The sequence below is a fragment of the Solanum verrucosum genome, unplaced genomic scaffold (assembly GCF_900185275.1).
Source record: "Solanum verrucosum unplaced genomic scaffold, falcon-dt-bn FXZP01000142.1, whole genome shotgun sequence".
In the NCBI taxonomy this organism is placed as follows: domain Eukaryota; kingdom Viridiplantae; phylum Streptophyta; class Magnoliopsida; order Solanales; family Solanaceae; genus Solanum; species Solanum verrucosum.
Genome location: NW_026020259.1, coordinates 618,214 through 634,693, shown reverse-complemented (window position 1 = coordinate 634,693; position 16,480 = coordinate 618,214). Strand labels below are relative to the sequence as shown.

Below are 16,480 nucleotides of genomic sequence, written 5' to 3'. Positions count from 1 at the left end.
CCTCCCTCTATCATGGTGTGATAGTTAGTCGTAAAACATAGATATACTCTTCATAGATCTTATTTTCCCTTGAGATAACGGTAAAAAACACACCTAACTTATAACTTTTTCACGAGTTCCACACCTCAACTATCAGTTGTTCCATTTTCCTACTCCAACTATCACCATCTATGTATTAAAACACACCTCAACTATCAATTTTTCCCTTTTTCTACCTGAACGATGGTGATAGTTCAGATAGGAATAGGGAACTGATAGTTGGGATATGAAACTCGTGAAAAATCGATAGTTCATGTGTGTTTTTGACCATTAACTCTCCTTGTTAATAATAAGCACACATCAGGCATATATCAGAAAACCTTAGTATAAATCATGTCATACTGTATTTTTATTCGATACAAATTTTTGAAATGAATGTTTGATGTATACAATTCAGCAATGCAATGAGAAGAAGGAGCAATCAGAGTTTCATGTAGTCAGTGAGTTTTCTTCATATACACTCACATGAGCTGGGAGAAATGCAAATATCCCAACTTCAGCTATTTAATTGTTGGATTTCATCTTATTGCTGATATATAGGCCAATTCCAAGAACCAAAAGAGCAATCAGAGTCATGTTCATCAATTTCCTTGGCATCTTCAGCTTCTCAGCTAGAACAGCTGCAGTTCCAGTATATGCATCTTTATCAAGTTTACATGCATAACTCGGTTTATTTCCATCTTCCACAGTGCTATTTGCACCAGTATTCTCAGCAGGTGTTTCATTTGCAAGATCTTTAGTTTCTTTTGTGTTTGGTTCTTCCATTTCAGGCTTTTCAGCATTAGTAGCCTGATGTTTAGGCAATTCTTCTGTTGGTGCTGGTGTTTGTGTTTTTTCGTCTTTTGTTTGTTCTTCATCTTTCTTCTGAGACGTTGGTTGTGGCTCTTCTTTGGGCTGTTGAGCATCAGATGTTGGCAGTTCTTGATTTTTTTTCTCTGATGAAGTAGTTATCAGTTTTGGTTGTTTGACATAAAGAATGCCATTTTCAAACTTTGCACTGATTTTCGTCTTGTCGCAATTTTGTGAAACAGGGAAATCCTTTTGGAATCTAAGCCATTTGCCCTCAGCAACTGGCCTTTGTCCACTGATCTTCACAACTCCTGTTCTGGTCAGTTGAACCCTCACTTGTTCCTTTCTGAAACCTGCACAATTTCAACATCACAATAAATGTAAAAAAAGACCATAATATAAGCTACATTTACATGTTATGTTATGTTGCTTCGACTCTTCAAAAATCTGTCAGCAAATTTTTTGGATGGTCTGAGCAACAAATGTGACATTTACATCCTATTATGTCATCTGATATTTTTGTGGGATTCCCATGAAAATAATGACATTGTGCTAAGGACATAAAGTTTGTGTTACTTGTACTCTTCAAAAATCAAAATATCGTCAGGTGTGTGTCGGATTACAGGATTTTTTTAGGATTCCACATGCAACAACAATTTTGAAATTTGGAGAGTCTGTGCAACATAGCTTACGACAACATGAAACTATAAGGAAATAAACTTTGAGTCTGACTCAACCACAAAAGCTAACACGCATAGGCAAATATCACTCGAAACACAATATATATAAGGAGACGACAACTCATTCCATCGATCGAAAAAAATAGTAAAAGAAGATCACCTGTGAGATCAAGGAGAAGAGTATCAGAGTCTTGTTCTTGCACCAACTCTGTAGTTGGCACAAAATCTTCATAAACTTGATTTGGTGCTGCTCCCTTTGAATCCATTTTTTTTGCTAATATAAGAAATTTGTAATTTTTTGTGTTGTTGGTATAGAAAATATTGAATCAATTGTGTTACATATATATTTATACAAAATTTGTTAAACTTTTTTTGAGATGCTTAAGGTTGTTTTCTTCAATTTAGATATTCCTTAACTTATTTTCATGCCTTTCTTTTGTCTATAGATTTCTTGCTTTTGGTTAGCTTGGAGTTTTCTTCTTGAATAGGTAACCAAATATTTGAGAAATTAATTTAAAAAAGACTTGAAATTAACCATGTGTCATAATTATTTGCTTTTTTTTTGAAAAATTGCATTTTTAGTTCCTTAGTTATTAGTAAATTCTTGTTTGGTCCTTGTAGTATTTAGGTAAACACATTTAACCTTCAGTTAGTTGAAAGTGTGTTTTTGATCCTTTTATGTAGGATGTATGTTATATTTAGAATAATTATATTACTGTTAAGTATGGAGTAGCTTAACATAATACGTAGGCGATTAATTGGTGAAAGTAACTAAAAGAAGATTTGAAATTAACCTACATGTCAAAAATATTTAATAAGTAAAATTATATATATATATATATTTGGTTGATTTTACTTATGATTCTTTGATTATTAGCAATTTCTTATTTAGGTCCTTGTAACATTTTGGTAATCTAATATTCATTTAAAACTAACATGTGTGTGCTTTAGACTATTTTTGAATTATATTACCTTCTATACACTAAAATTAAATATGTCTAACCAAAAATCATAACTCATAAGAATCACAATTAGAATTCATCAATATTTGAGGGATTAGAAATGCTAATTTCCTATTTTCTTAAAATAATATGCATTTGTAGTTTTAAGGAATTCTTTGTCATGTAATTGAATATTTGTGTTATGATTAATGATATTAAGTTATCAAATCTAATGATTACGTATGGTTAGATTAGCTTCAATTTTCTTAATTATGTTTTTTTTTTACCCCTCATTGAGAATAATCCAATACACGAAATATATTATGTGCTGAAAGTCATATAATATAAATAAATGTGTTTAGTCATGTATTATAATAACTTGAAATCGAAAGTGCTATTATTCCTTAAATTTAATTTTGAAACATTTTAATTTTCTATTTACTTATTTTAGAGAAAGCTTTAGTTAGGGACAACCTTTGTCTACGTATAGAAGTTGGTATTCTTTCTTCAAGAAATTGTAGGAATATATTCTTTGGTATGTGAAGTTTTAGAATAATTTTCAATGTGGACTTTCATTATTTTTCTAATTCTTTTTTATAAGTATATTTTATTCTTTTTTTTCCCCATAAAATAATATAAAATCTTGTAAAGTTGATCCCCTCGGTTCTAAATTAGCCAGCTAATGAGGTTTAAATAATTAAATTAATGAAAAAGAACAGTTGCTTAATGATTTCCCACTTTGGCATATAATTCGATCGAGTCGGTGATTTACTTTTTAAGGGTAGTTTAGATTTACGTATTTTATTTTATATTCGATGTTTGATATGATTGATTAATTTTGACTCACGTCGAGAAGTATGACTCAATATTTTTACTTTTTAGTGGTAGTTTGGACTTTTTCTAATGTTATGCATTTGTTATCAGATACTTATTTTGATGTTTGATTAATGTGGATTTACATTGAGAAGTCCATATTTATTTTGGTCCTGATTAATTTTGATTGGCATCGAAAAGTCCTATTTGAAGTATTTACTTTTTAGTGATAATTGTAACTTTTTATTTGGTTTCATATTCGGTGCTTAATATCCAATTTGAAACCTCAAATATGATTTTTTTTTTTTTGCCTAAACCTATTTCCAATTGGCTATTAAAAAAAATTGCTTTCTTTAGTTGCGTATGAATTGAAGTTATATTCACTAATAATGTAACAATTATTTATATCGACAAATTACTTGAATATGTACCTTTTAATAAATAATTACTAATTTTGTAAGGAGTACTTTTTATTTATTACCATTTATAGTAATACTATGATAAATCTTGTAATATGTATTAAAAGTGAATTATGTATGCAATATATATGTATTATAATCGTTTTAATATATATTATACTTGTTTGGTAAGAAATTGACACATTGTATTATAAGTGTATTAAAATGTGTGATAAATGTAATATTCATCGATAAAACTTGTATTATATGTGTTTTATAAATTATTCTCTGTAATATGTATTAAAACTGTATTAAAATGTATTAAAAGTGATCAAGTGAAAATTAAAATGTTATTGTTATAAATAGTAGTAAATATTGTCTTAATATAGTATATTTATGTAAGTTTCCCTATTTATATCATTGTTGTAAATAGAGCTGTTAAAATGGGCTTTGCCCATGAGGTCGACCCAACCCAATCCGTTATTGGGGTAGCATTGTAATAGAATTTTTTTTAAGTCCATTTAAAACTAGGGATTATAAGTCCGACCCATATAAGCCCTTGTCCCTTGAGACTTGATCGGGGTTGGCCCATGGGCTAAAATTATTTATTTAAGGGTAACTTACAGAAATCTCACTAGTTTATGAGCTAATTACTTAGATACACGCTGTGTTGTAATATTACGAATCTTATCAGATTTTGGTGCGTCCAGATACATGTATCTCGGGATACATAGACTCAAAATTATGTGTAATTTGTTCTAGATACACTCTATTCAAGTGGATTCACTAGGATACATAGTCAAATTTCACGCCCTCACCTCCCTCCCATCTCGCTGGTCACTCTCTTATCTCACTCGCGTATCTGGGATGCATCACACTATATACATGTATTTCACGTATCTTGTATCCTAGATACATGCAAATCACACACTTTTTGCTAGTGTTATTGAAACAACACCATTGTTTGTCATATTTTATTTGAAAATCTTCTCATTTTCTTAATGTTATAGAATTTTAAGTTTGAAAAGAAAAAGAAAGGGTTAGCTCGTCCCAGCCCGTGATCCTTCTAGAGTTGGATTGAGTTGAGCATTTTCAGGTCCTTCCAAATAAAGGGCCAGCCTGCCCTAGCCCATCAAATTTCTTGGTCCGCGAGATTTGGACCAGGTGAGGCTGAACTGACCATTTTTGACAATTCTAGTTATAAATTAACATGTTATGTCAAGTTATTTACCATTTATTTGAAAAATATACTCTAATTAAAATATGTTGTTTTCTCAAATAATGACCCAATTAACAACCCGCCCTATCCCATCAATTTTTTTGGTCTGTGAGGCTTGTGCCAGGTGAGGCTGAACTGGTCATTTTTGACAACTCTAATTATAATTAACACGTTATATCAGGTTATTTACCATTTATTTGAAAAATATACTCTAATTAAAATATGTTGTTTTCTCAAATAATGACCCAATTAACACTAATTATCAGAGTTGGATCATTCAAAAGGTCATTTAATTAATAAAAATTACGAAAAGAAAAATACTTTCTTTGTTTTATAACAGAAAAATCATTATATTTTTGTTATTTCACACAAAATCATATATATATATATATTTTTTTTTTTTTTTTAACGTTAAAGTCACCTTATTTTTACCATTTACATATAAAATCACTCACTACATTCACGTAATAGTTCCTATCACTTAGATGATTGATACGACAATATTTTATAATTAAAATCACGAATTTCACGTAAATAAGATAAATTATACCACTTGTTATAAATTAGTTGTATTTATAACATATAATAGATCGTAATCTTATAAGAAATCATTATGATAAGATTTATTTTTAATGAAACATAAAATAAATTTCAAATACTACATAGATTTTCAAGTTAATTATTACTACTTACTGGAGTTTTAAGAAAATATATTCGTCTAATTAATTCATATTTATGTTACGTAAGAAATAAATAATTCAATAGTTTTTAAATTCGAATGGAAATCTTCAATTAAGAGTGTAAATTCACCCATCATATTATATTCATTGGTGAAATTTATATAGTGACATTCAAGAAAATAATACGAAGTGGCATTTTAATTTTTCATATCAAACTATATTCTTAATATTCTTTTAAACTTTGAAGATATGCCATTATAAGAGAAAATGATATCATTCATGCAAAAGAAAATAATAATACCTAATGGCGACCTCTTTATAAACATTGGATGATCTTATTTTACTTATTTGAAAATCAACTCCACCCTCTAGTTTTATTTCGATCCTTATATTTATTGTTGGAGAAATAATAAAGTTATCTTCATCTAATCTATAAATCACAAGTATATATAAGTCGTGAAATTAATCACTAATTGTTACGTTAGGATATGTAGCTACACTACCATCTACATCCCTTTAGAAGTGTGTTTATTACTAAAAATTCATAAACACGAGATTCATCGTGCACCTGACTACCCCATTTTTTCTTCCTCTACTATCATCCCACAAAATCCTAGTGAAATCTGAGGCAAAATTGATTTGAATTTCAGTTTTTAATTTCAATGGCAGTGGATACTAATTTGGCTTCATTGTTTGAGAAGTTGAAGTTGGAAGATCCCTATGTGCCACCCACACAATGAGGCGTTGCTTCTTCTTTGGATACTAATTGGTTTTCCCATGTTCAATATTCAACTTCGATGAACCAGCCTCGGTCCAATGTGGATATCTATACGGATGCCACCCAACTAGTTATTGGGCCGAGAAGAAGCAACAAATTTGGAAGGCCTTTACAAAGGTTGATTTGGGACCCAGGCCCAATTAATATACAACTAACTAAAAGTACGGCAGATGAGAAAGAACGTTTATACATATTCTGAAGATTCTCTCATCTTTTTTCTGGAGTCTAAACTTCTATCTTTATCCTTATCTTTATCCTTAGTTACTAGTAATTTCAATATTTCCATTGTAATGCAGTAGTCTGAGATTTGTAATTACTGTTCTAAAGTTGTAATCATGTTCTCGTTCTTTATAATATAGTGATCAATTCAGATTTATTATATTGGTGTTTTCATTGATTCCATCTACCATGGTGGACCTATCTCAAGCCCCCGAAACGGATTGTTTCAGTGGTGACAATCCTCTAGTTTGGGTGATTTAGACTGAGAAGTATTTCGTAGACAAATTATTTATCCGTTTTCCAAATCGGAAAGCTCTTGACAATCGTTTAGCCTTTCTTCGGCAGTTTAGTGGATGATTATCAAGCACGGGCTGTAGCTATTCCGTCATGAAGAACTATCGCTAACTCTGCCCATTAAGTGTTTGGTGGCCATGTAAAATTGATACCAATTTTCATTTAAACATCTTAACTAAGTTTTGTTTATTTTAGATATCTTCATGTCATGTCCTTCTGTTTTATTTTGACAGTTTTTGTTGTATTGTCAAGTAAATGTAATACACTTGTTAATAACGCATCAGACTTATTTAACCTATTTGTTCCCCCATTTTTCAACCCCTACCTCTTCCAGTATTTTTTGACTCATATTTGTTCTTCAGTTGCAATAGCTAAATCGGAAGAAGATGAGTTTGTTCAAAAGTAAGATATTAACATACTAACGTTGCAAGCTAAATCTGAACTCCTTTTTTTTTAAAGAATTGAGAATAAAATTAAGTAAAAAAGAAGAAAAATATTTACAATTATAATTTTAGTCTATTCATACTGTCACTATTTATTTAGTATTTTAATTTGTCAATTTTTTATTTTTATTTTTGTACTTGTTTGAATAAAAAGATCACATGACTTTTTTTTTTTTTTTTAATTTCTCACTCGGTGTCTGGAGCCCACTTCCAACATGATTTTCTCCATATCCAGGACTCACACACGAACTCTCTAATTAAGGGTGAAACACTCCCACCAATGCACTATAACCCATGGTGATCACATGACATTATTGATTACTGTATCATGTGGTTTGACCCTTGTTTTTTCTTTTTAATACTATATATGATGTGGTTACAAATGAGTTGTTATGATATAGCTACATTTAATCCACGTAGACATGGTTGGCTAACACACACTTGAGGTCAATAGATTGTGACAAATGTGATAAAATGACAGAGGGAAGCTCGTATAATGAAATGTCTAAAATGAATAAAATCTAATGAGGTGTCTAAGTGAAAATTTGTGTCAACTTTAAATGACTATCGATATTACTAAAAATTCCTACGAAAAATATGCTGAAATTTAATCAACTTTGAAACTGACTTAAAAAAAATCAATTAAATTTATCGTTTGATACAAATTATAAGAAATAGCTAACTTCGAAATAAATTTTAGGATGAATTTATCTCAGGTTCGATTACGATAAAATCACAAACAACTTATCTCAAATTCATAATATTATTTTTCATTGCACGATAAAAATAAGATAACAATCTTAAAATAACTAAGCTCGGATAACTTATTCGCAACCAAACGAACCGTAACTTAGTCACTGCTCTGCTCGCACACCACTGGTATTCCTTTCCATCTAATATAAAAGGCTCCCAAAATTCTCATTTTCATCAAATTTACACTTCCGGGTCGTCTTCAATTGCAGAGAAAATAAACATCAATGGCTGCTCCGTAAGTCTTAATTTGCTTCCTCTTGTTTTCAATTGATCATCAGATGTGTTTAATTTGTTCAAATAGTTAGTAATTAAGAGATTGAGTTAAGTTCTGAGGTACATTTCTTTTGAGAAATATTGCTCATTACAACAACATATTCGGTATAATTCCACCAAAAAAAGTGAATGTAAGTAGAGAAACTATTTCCTATGGACGATAGCTCGAAAGAAAAGTATCTAAAGCAGGATTGTAAGACAAATAAAACAATAAAATAGCAAGATATGAGATAAGGGAAGCAATAGATAGTGGGTACCATATAAAATTGTTCATATATTGAGTGTCATATGAAATTGTCCATCTTTCAGATGTCCAGCTTTAGCTGTGAGTGATTTAGGAATGAATGGTCTTTTGGGGGGTTTGAGTTAGGTTCAAAGTTCATTTCTTTACCGGATATTTGATGTTGAGTACCTTTTATATGAAAAGAAGAAGATGAAGTGTTACTAGGTACCTGTTGTTGTTGCTAGTGGTAGGTGGTAGGTATCCCATGAAACTAGTAGAGAGTGCACGAAAGGTCACCGAAGAAGAAGATGAAGGGGAGGTGGGGTTTAAGGTTGGGGGTTGTGATACAACAAGACCATTGATTTGAAAGTTTGGATTAAGTAATGGTTGTATATGCATGTTTTATGTAAGTTGATTTGTTAAGTTTGCTTTTGATATGAATGTTGATGGGGGTTATTCTTTTATTTGTACAGAAGTGTACAGGAAGTTCTACCACCATCTCTGGATTCTACTTCCCAACCCCCGTCTCTCTTTGATGGAACTACCAGGTTTAATCGCCTTTTTCTTTTAATTTCTCTCTTGTTTGTTTTAAGAAAAAAATGTTCTTTGTCATCGTTACGGTGTTATTTATCTGAGTGAAGATTGTGATCTGCCTATTGTGTTGTCTGAAGGTTGTATATCAGTTATCAATGCCCCTATGCTCAACGTGTGTGGATTACCAGGAATGTTAAGGTTCGCCTTTTTACTGCTCCTTTCCATTCTACTTTATCTCGCTTTTCTCTTTGCAGTCTGTTAAAGATGAGCAACTTTCTATATTTGGAGACTCTTCAACTTTGAACTTATCATTTTACTCGTAATTACATATCTTTATAGCTATAAAAATGTCATGTCATGTGTAAGATTGAAAGTTGAAAGATACTTTTGATTTGTTAAAAATCCTTTTTCTTTTTCAAATTTCATGTCTAGTCAAATACCGCCGCATAAAATGAAAAAAAGGGAGTCTTAATTTGGATGAGCATGGTCATATTAGATTTCAGTCTCTGTAAATTTAGTATACTGCTTCATTCTGTGATGCTGTCTAGCCTGGATATTGGAAATGGCTACCTGTGCATGAAGTGTTATATATAAGTAGCTAGTGCAGGGCCGTTGGGGTAAAATGGTGTATATGGTGGTATGCAGTTTGCACTTGTATTTCTTTGAAGAGGCTGTTTCACTTCTCTAAACTGGTGACTTAAGTGACAGTAAAGAAACAACTCTACTTTTTGTGTCAAGTCACACTGAAAGTAGTTATGACTTCCCGACTTTTGACTGCCACGATCCAAACATGATGGGTTCAACCTTTTAAGGTTTTAAAAGCATTAAACTTATTATACTTATTATACTTTTAAAATCACGGGGTTCAGATTTTAATAGTCGTTAAATTTTAGGTGATTTTTCGTATACATATTCACATTCTATGTCCAAAATATTTGGTTAGGATGAACCCATTGTTCAAAAGTTCTATCCACCTCTGAAAGGAAGTGCTACTTAGAATTGTTGATTTTATTGATGCCTTTTGTAAACTTCAACTTGGAAGTAATTTCTATCCTACTTGAGATTATTCAGTCCTTGTGTTCTTATACCTGGCAATGGTCCTGCTTACCTAGATGACTTTTCTAACATTTTGAATTGCAGGGCTTGCAAGACAAGATCAACTTAGTTCCAATTGATCTTCAGAACAGGCCTGATTGGTACAAGGAAAAAGTTTACCCCTCAAATAAGGTAATTTTCCACCAAACCAATATTCATTTTCGCTTGCCCAATTCACTTGTATGCACATGAAGTGAAAATCTTGAGCTAAGATTTTGACAGTGGCATTTGGCCTCATTGTAAATTGTACGAGATTTCTGAAGAAAATGTCCATGAATTTTTGAGAAAAGGATTTCTCTTCCTCTTCGAATTCAATGGTTATTGACTGAGCCAGTGCATAAATGCTAGTCTTATCTATCATCCAATTGGCACATACGCTTTTATTTAAGGACATTGAAGCAAGTGAATGTATAAATCTTCAGAGAGAATCTATTTTACGATTTCAGTTATTCATATTTGTTACTCCTCTCAGGTGCCATCCCTGGAGCACAACAACAAAGTGATAGGAGAGAGTTTGGATCTGGTTAAATATATTGATAGCAACTTTGAAGGACCATCACTTTTACCGGATGTAAGCTGCAAAAGTTCATTATTGTCCTGTCTGTTTAGGAAAATCTTAAGTTGTAAATTGATAAAAAGAAAATATTGGCTAATTGATGCAGGATCCTGAAAAGCAGAAATTTGCTGAAGAATTGATAGCTTATAGTGATACATTCGTCCCAGAAATATATAGATCGTTCATGAGAGATGCACAGACACTGGCTGGTGAGATTTGAGCTTTGTTTCTTTAAAACTCGTTATGTATTCTTTGTTAAATGTCTCTCATGTAAATTAATGGTATTAACACTTGTACCAGGTGCACAATTCGATTTCCTAGAAAAAGCTCTCGGCAAATTTGACGATGGACCTTTCTTCCTCGGTCAATTCAGTCAGGTCATTACTTTCTTTCTTTTTGTTTTCCTTTGTGATGATGTGTCGTGTGAGATGGTAGCTTTGCCAAAAACATACTCGACAACCAGTACAGAGTAGTGTGGATGTACTTTTTTCCTAGATTTCGAACTTCATAGAGATTCTGTGCTGACATGAAACTCTGTTGTGCTAGGTTGACATAGCATATGTTCCATTTATCGAAAGGTTTCAAATTTTCATGCCAGCGGGGTTTAACTATGACATTACATCCGGGAGGCCTAAACTAGCCAAATGGATTGAGGTATTACTAATATTAGATATGCAGTGTTAAGTATGATTAACATTTTAATATTATATACAAAGTATTATTACTCTTAATACTTATTTTACTTATATGAGAAGTTGTATCTAAGAATGTTCATCTTAATAGAAAAGGGTCCTTGCACTTGAAAAGCTTAGAGACTAAGGCCGGGAATTATTAAGATCGCCTTTGTTTCTTTGTGGAATCAACTGCTGATATTTATGTTAGGGTAGACTACCTACATTACACCCCTTCGGTGTGCAACATATTCCAATCCTGCAGCGTGAACGTGGATGCTTCCTGCATCAGATTGTTCTTTTTTTAATTGTGCTTTAATCATCTCGCAGGAAATGGACAAGCTTGACGGATACAAGCAAACAAAGGTCTTGGAACCGGAGAAACTGGTTGAATACTACAAGAACCTCTTTCTGGTACTCGTTTGCAAACGATAGATATATTTTTTCCATTTTTTGGTTTGAGAATTGTATATAGCTACTGACATTTCACAACATTTTTCTATTTTTTTTATACAGAAGGCTTGAAACTTCAAAAATGCATTGATCAATCACTGGTGAAAGTTACATGGGATAGTTCTTTGGTATCAAATATGTTGTGGAATTCTATAATGTTATGCATCGGTAATAAATTGCCTCTATGTTTTTCTTCATCTGTAGTGTTTGGTATTTGTATTTTCCTGTTAGAGAGTCTTGTATTATCATTAGATGTAACTTTCATGTATCTGTAATTTCACGAATGATCATTCAACTTTTATTTTTCGATTTTACCTTCGTGTTATTTTTTGGTATTAAAGATGTCCTTGCATGAGGCCAAACCTCTAATACTTGACAACGAAAGGGTGAAATGGAGATATGCCATCGAAAAATTGTCTTTTTCTACAACAATTTTTTTTATTGAAATCGACAAATTTGAAATTTTGTATTCAAAGAAAAATGTATTTTGTTATACTTGTTATGTTTCGCTTTTCAAGAAATAATAAAATTTTAGATATTATATAAGTTTTATTAATAGCTTTGATCCACTATTTTTTAATCTAAGCTCATATTAATACAAGTAGTTTTGATTCACTGTTTTTCATTAATTTAATTCATTTTGAATTGCTTAAATTTGATACGTAAACGTTATGTGAAATGACCAATTTTAGGATATGCTATGAGTTTTTAGTCATTGTATGAAACGTAACATGGAAATTATTTTAATGCGAAATAAAATTCGAACAAAAATACATCTACTTAAAACACATAGCAACTTATAAATGTTTGAACCTTATGCATAATTTCATGGTTTTTAAATTATACATATTTTAACCCCATGAATCACAAGTGCGGTTTGTAACTTCACAAAATTATTGAAATTCATGAATCGTTCCTTAATTTTCACTTGTCAAAGCTTCGAATTCCAACATTGTTTATCAAAGTTATTTCGTATTTTACTAAGAAAATGATCAAAAATACACTTGAAGTTTTATCAGGTATTTGTGTTTTCTATCTCGTAATTTTGTGAATTGTTAGCCAAAATTATTGCATATATATGAAAGTAGATTTATTTTTTGTCCTTCAAGTAATGATCACGAGCATTTTTAGTTTTTAAAATTTGCTAAATAGAATAATTTAATTTAACTAACATAATAAACTTAAAAAAATTCAAATAATTACCAAAAAACCCAACAAAAAATATGCAAATATTGATCAACTTTCAGACTGACTGAAAAATTGATCGAGTTTATTTTTTGGTAAGTTTAGTATGAATTATAAGAAATAATTAATTTTTAGACAAATTTTAGGATGAATTTATCTTATATTTAGTTGGGATAAAAATTAAAATTATGAAATACTTCCTCTGTCTAACAATAATTGTCCACTATTGATTTGACACACACCTTAAGAAACAATAAATAATATGGGTAATATTACTATAGTGCCCTTTAAATATATTAAATTTGAAAAATGTATTTGATATTGAATAGTATTTAATAGCAAGGGAAAAATAGACATAAGAGGTAAATTATCTCTTGATTTTTCAAACTGAACAAGTATTGTTGAATATCTATTTTTAGTATAGTGAAAAAGTAAAGATGGACAGAGGGAGTAATTTACTCCGAAATTACATAGTTATTGCAATACTCCACCCGTCCATTTTTAATTATCATGTTGCGCTTTTTGAAAGTCAATTTGACTAATTTTTAAAGTTAATTTAGATTACATTAATTCGATATTTTAAACAAAAAAAATTAGATATTCAAAAACTATACGAAAATTACTATAAGTTGTAATATTTTGCATATCAATATGATTAAAAAATACATCGTAAAATGTTAGTCAAAGTTCTTATAGTTTGACTCTAAAAAATGGAAATCATAGCAATTAAAAGTGGACGGAGGAAATGTAATGTCACACCCCGAGCCTACACCCTGGACATGACCGACACTCGAGAACCATTGTTGATCCCCAAGCGAACCCTTGGCCTGACAGACTACTTAGCGGAAGACTAACTCAAGCAAATTTAAGTTTTAAAACAAAATTTAAATTCAAAAGTCTCAAAACTTCTCAAAACTCAAACTATCTCAAAATAGTATTGTAACACCTCGTATCCGAAAATAGAGATTTCAGATTTCTGGTGTTACAGATGGCACTCACGGACACCATCCACGGACCGTGGTTCGTTACAGGAAACTTCCCCAGAACTCAGTCAGAAAATTTGGCTAAGTCCCGACTCACGGACAGACCCACGGTCCGTAGATTAGACCACGGTCCGTGGTCTGTGTCCGTGGATCAAGACTTCCCTTACCAGCCTCTGACACAAACTACGGTCGACCAGCACGGACCGTCATTCAATCCACGGTCCGTAGGTTTGACCGTAGATGAGGTTAGCAGCTAGTTAGATGAAAAATATTGATGGGTCAACTTCATATGGTCATAACTTCTAGCACAAAATGAATTATGTGTCCCATGACCTATGGTTAGATAGATAATTGAATTATCTTTCCAACGCCACCGAGTTTTCTAAATTCCGACCTCCGAGTAAAACGTTATGCCCGTTTTAGTGAAGCCCTATCGGGCAGACTCTAGTCAGTTTAGAGTCTTATTTCAGACATAGTTAGATTCAGCTTAGTATCTTGAGTTTGATATTTCTTTTGTACTAAACTCTCAGATTTGATATATTCAGTTACAGTATATGGGTATTCCCCATCTTTTCAGATTTATTTATGATTTAGCTTCCGCATCAATTTATTTTCTTTAGTATGCTCATGATCATGCCAGCAGGGTTAGCTTGGGATCACTTGTGGTCCTAGGTCCCGTGTCCGCGTCTTGGGGGTAGCTCGGGGCGTGACAAACTTGATATCAGAGTCTTAGGTTTAAGTGTCCTAGGATGTCTGAAAAGCCACACTAAGTAGAGTCTTTTTCATGGGTGTGAAGTGCACCACATCTAATGAGAGGGAGGATATGAAGTGTTTTAGGAAAACTTCACTTTCTTGATATTCTATCGTGCGTTGGTATGATCTCCTTTCTAATCCATTGTTATGCGCTTAAGATCATGCCTCCTCGTAGAGCTTATGCCAGGAATGCTAACGCAGTTCCTCTAGTCTCAGATCATGAAGTTTCGAATGTAGAGTTTCGAAATGCCAATTCAGCTTTTGGCTCAGGTATGACCAACGAGAACAATCAGCAAGTTCCAATTCCTACTAATAGAAATGGTGGATCAGTGGCAGCTAGAGTTTGAGATTTTTATAAGGATGAATCCGCTTGAGTTTTAGGGTCACAAGTTGGTGAAGACCCACAAAACTTCATTGATGAGGTTAAGAAAATCTTTGGAGTGATGCAAGTGACTGGTAATGGTAGGGTTGAGTTGGCATCCTACCAGCTTAAGGATGTGGCTCACATATGGTACACTCAGTTGAAAGATTCAGAGACTACTTTGTCTTTTGTAACTCCTTACATAACAGTCCAATTTAGTGTTAGCCTAGAAACTCTTTCAGAACCTTTCTCCGTCTCTACTCCAGTCGGTAACCCAGTTATAGCAAGGCGGGTATACAGAAATTGCCCTGTCACAGTCTCTCAGAAAGTCACCTCAGCAGATCTTGTAGAGTTTTCTAGGCATGGATTGGTTACATTCATGTTATGCCTCAGTTGATTGTAGAACTAGGATTGTTCGTTTCCAGTTTCCAGACGAACCAATCTTAGAATGGAAGGGTAGTAGCTTAGCGCCTATGGGTCGATTCATTTCTTACCTTAAGGCCAGAAAGATGATCTCTAAGGGTTATCTCTATCATCTAGTTCGGGTTAAGGATTCTAGTTCCGAAACCCCAGCTCTTGAGTCAATTCCAGTGGTTAATGAGTTTCCAGAAGTGTTCCCAGAAGATCTTCCTGGAGTTCCTCCCGAAAGGGAAATAGACTTTGGAATTGATCTCCTTCCAGATACCCAGCCTATCTCTATCCCTTTTTACAGAATGGCTTCAGCTGAGCTTAAGGAATTGAAAGAGCAGTTGAAAGACCTTCTAGATAAGGGTTTCATCAGACCTAGTATTTCGCCATGGGGTGCACCAGTGTTGTTCGTGAAGAAGAAAAATGGTTCTCTCAGAATGTGCATTGACTATAGGCAGTTGAACAAGGTCACAATCAAGAATAAGTATCCCATCCCCAGGATTAATGACTTGTTTGACCAACTTCAGGGTGCTAGTCATTTCTCAAAGATAGACCTCAGATTAGGTTATCATCAGCTTAGAGTCAGAGATAGTGACATTCCGAAGACAGCCTTCAGAACTCGGTATGGTCATTATGAATTTATAGTTATGTCATTTGGACTAACCAATGCTCCTGCAGCTTTCGTGGATTTGATGAACAGAGTGTTCAAGCAGTACTTGGACTTGTTCGTTATCGTCTTTATTGATGATATCCTCATTTACTCTAGGAATGAGGAAGAACATGCAAGTCATTTGAGAGTTGTTCTGCAAACTCTCAAAGATCACCAGTTATTTGCAAAGTTTAACAAGTGCGAGTTTTGGTTACAATCAGTTGCCTTCCTTGGGCATATTGTGTCTAGTGAAGGATTTCGAGTAGATTCCCAGAAGATGGAAGCAGTGA

At 32.6% G+C, this 16,480-nt stretch overlaps 2 protein-coding genes and 1 pseudogene across 2 annotated transcripts; 2 read left to right on the top strand and 1 right to left on the bottom strand.

Moving 5' to 3' along the window:
• Nucleotides 1-539: 539 nt before the first annotated feature.
• On the bottom strand, nt 540-1,781 carry LOC125833474 (inactive protein RESTRICTED TEV MOVEMENT 2). The gene is made up of 2 exons (XM_049512641.1): nt 1,669-1,781; nt 540-1,181 (listed from the first exon to the last, which is right to left on the bottom strand). The coding sequence occupies exons 1-2, from the start codon at nt 1,772-1,774 to the stop codon at nt 544-546; spliced, it is 744 nt and encodes a 247-aa protein (XP_049368598.1). The 5' UTR covers nt 1,775-1,781; the 3' UTR covers nt 540-543.
• A 6,454-nt stretch (nt 1,782-8,235) lies between these two features.
• On the top strand, nt 8,236-12,165 carry LOC125833475 (protein IN2-1 homolog B-like). Its single transcript, XM_049512642.1, has 10 exons — nt 8,236-8,281; nt 9,016-9,090; nt 9,214-9,274; nt 10,217-10,303; nt 10,644-10,742; nt 10,834-10,936; nt 11,028-11,104; nt 11,274-11,381; nt 11,729-11,812; nt 11,915-12,165. Exons 1-10 carry the CDS (start codon nt 8,271-8,273, stop codon nt 11,921-11,923), a joined length of 714 nt encoding a protein of 237 aa, XP_049368599.1. The 5' UTR covers nt 8,236-8,270; the 3' UTR covers nt 11,924-12,165.
• Nucleotides 12,166-14,933: 2,768 nt separating this feature from the next.
• The window catches only part of LOC125833366 (glutathione S-transferase L3-like), a 30,327-nt pseudogene continuing 28,780 nt past the window's right edge, over nt 14,934-16,480 (top strand).

Coding starts and splice junctions, on each gene's coding strand:
- LOC125833474 (XM_049512641.1), bottom strand. CDS start 1,774: ATGGATTCAAAGGGAGCAGCACCAAATCAAGTTTATGAAGATTTTGTG. Junction 1,182..1,668: donor TCTTCTCCTTGATCTCACAG/GTGATCTTCTTT, acceptor GAAATTGTGCAG/GTTTCAGAAAGGAACAAGTG.
- LOC125833475 (XM_049512642.1), top strand. Junction 9,091..9,213: donor CTCTTTGATGGAACTACCAG/GTTTAATCGCCT, acceptor TGTTGTCTGAAG/GTTGTATATCAGTTATCAAT. Junction 10,304..10,643: donor AAGTTTACCCCTCAAATAAG/GTAATTTTCCAC, acceptor TACTCCTCTCAG/GTGCCATCCCTGGAGCACAA.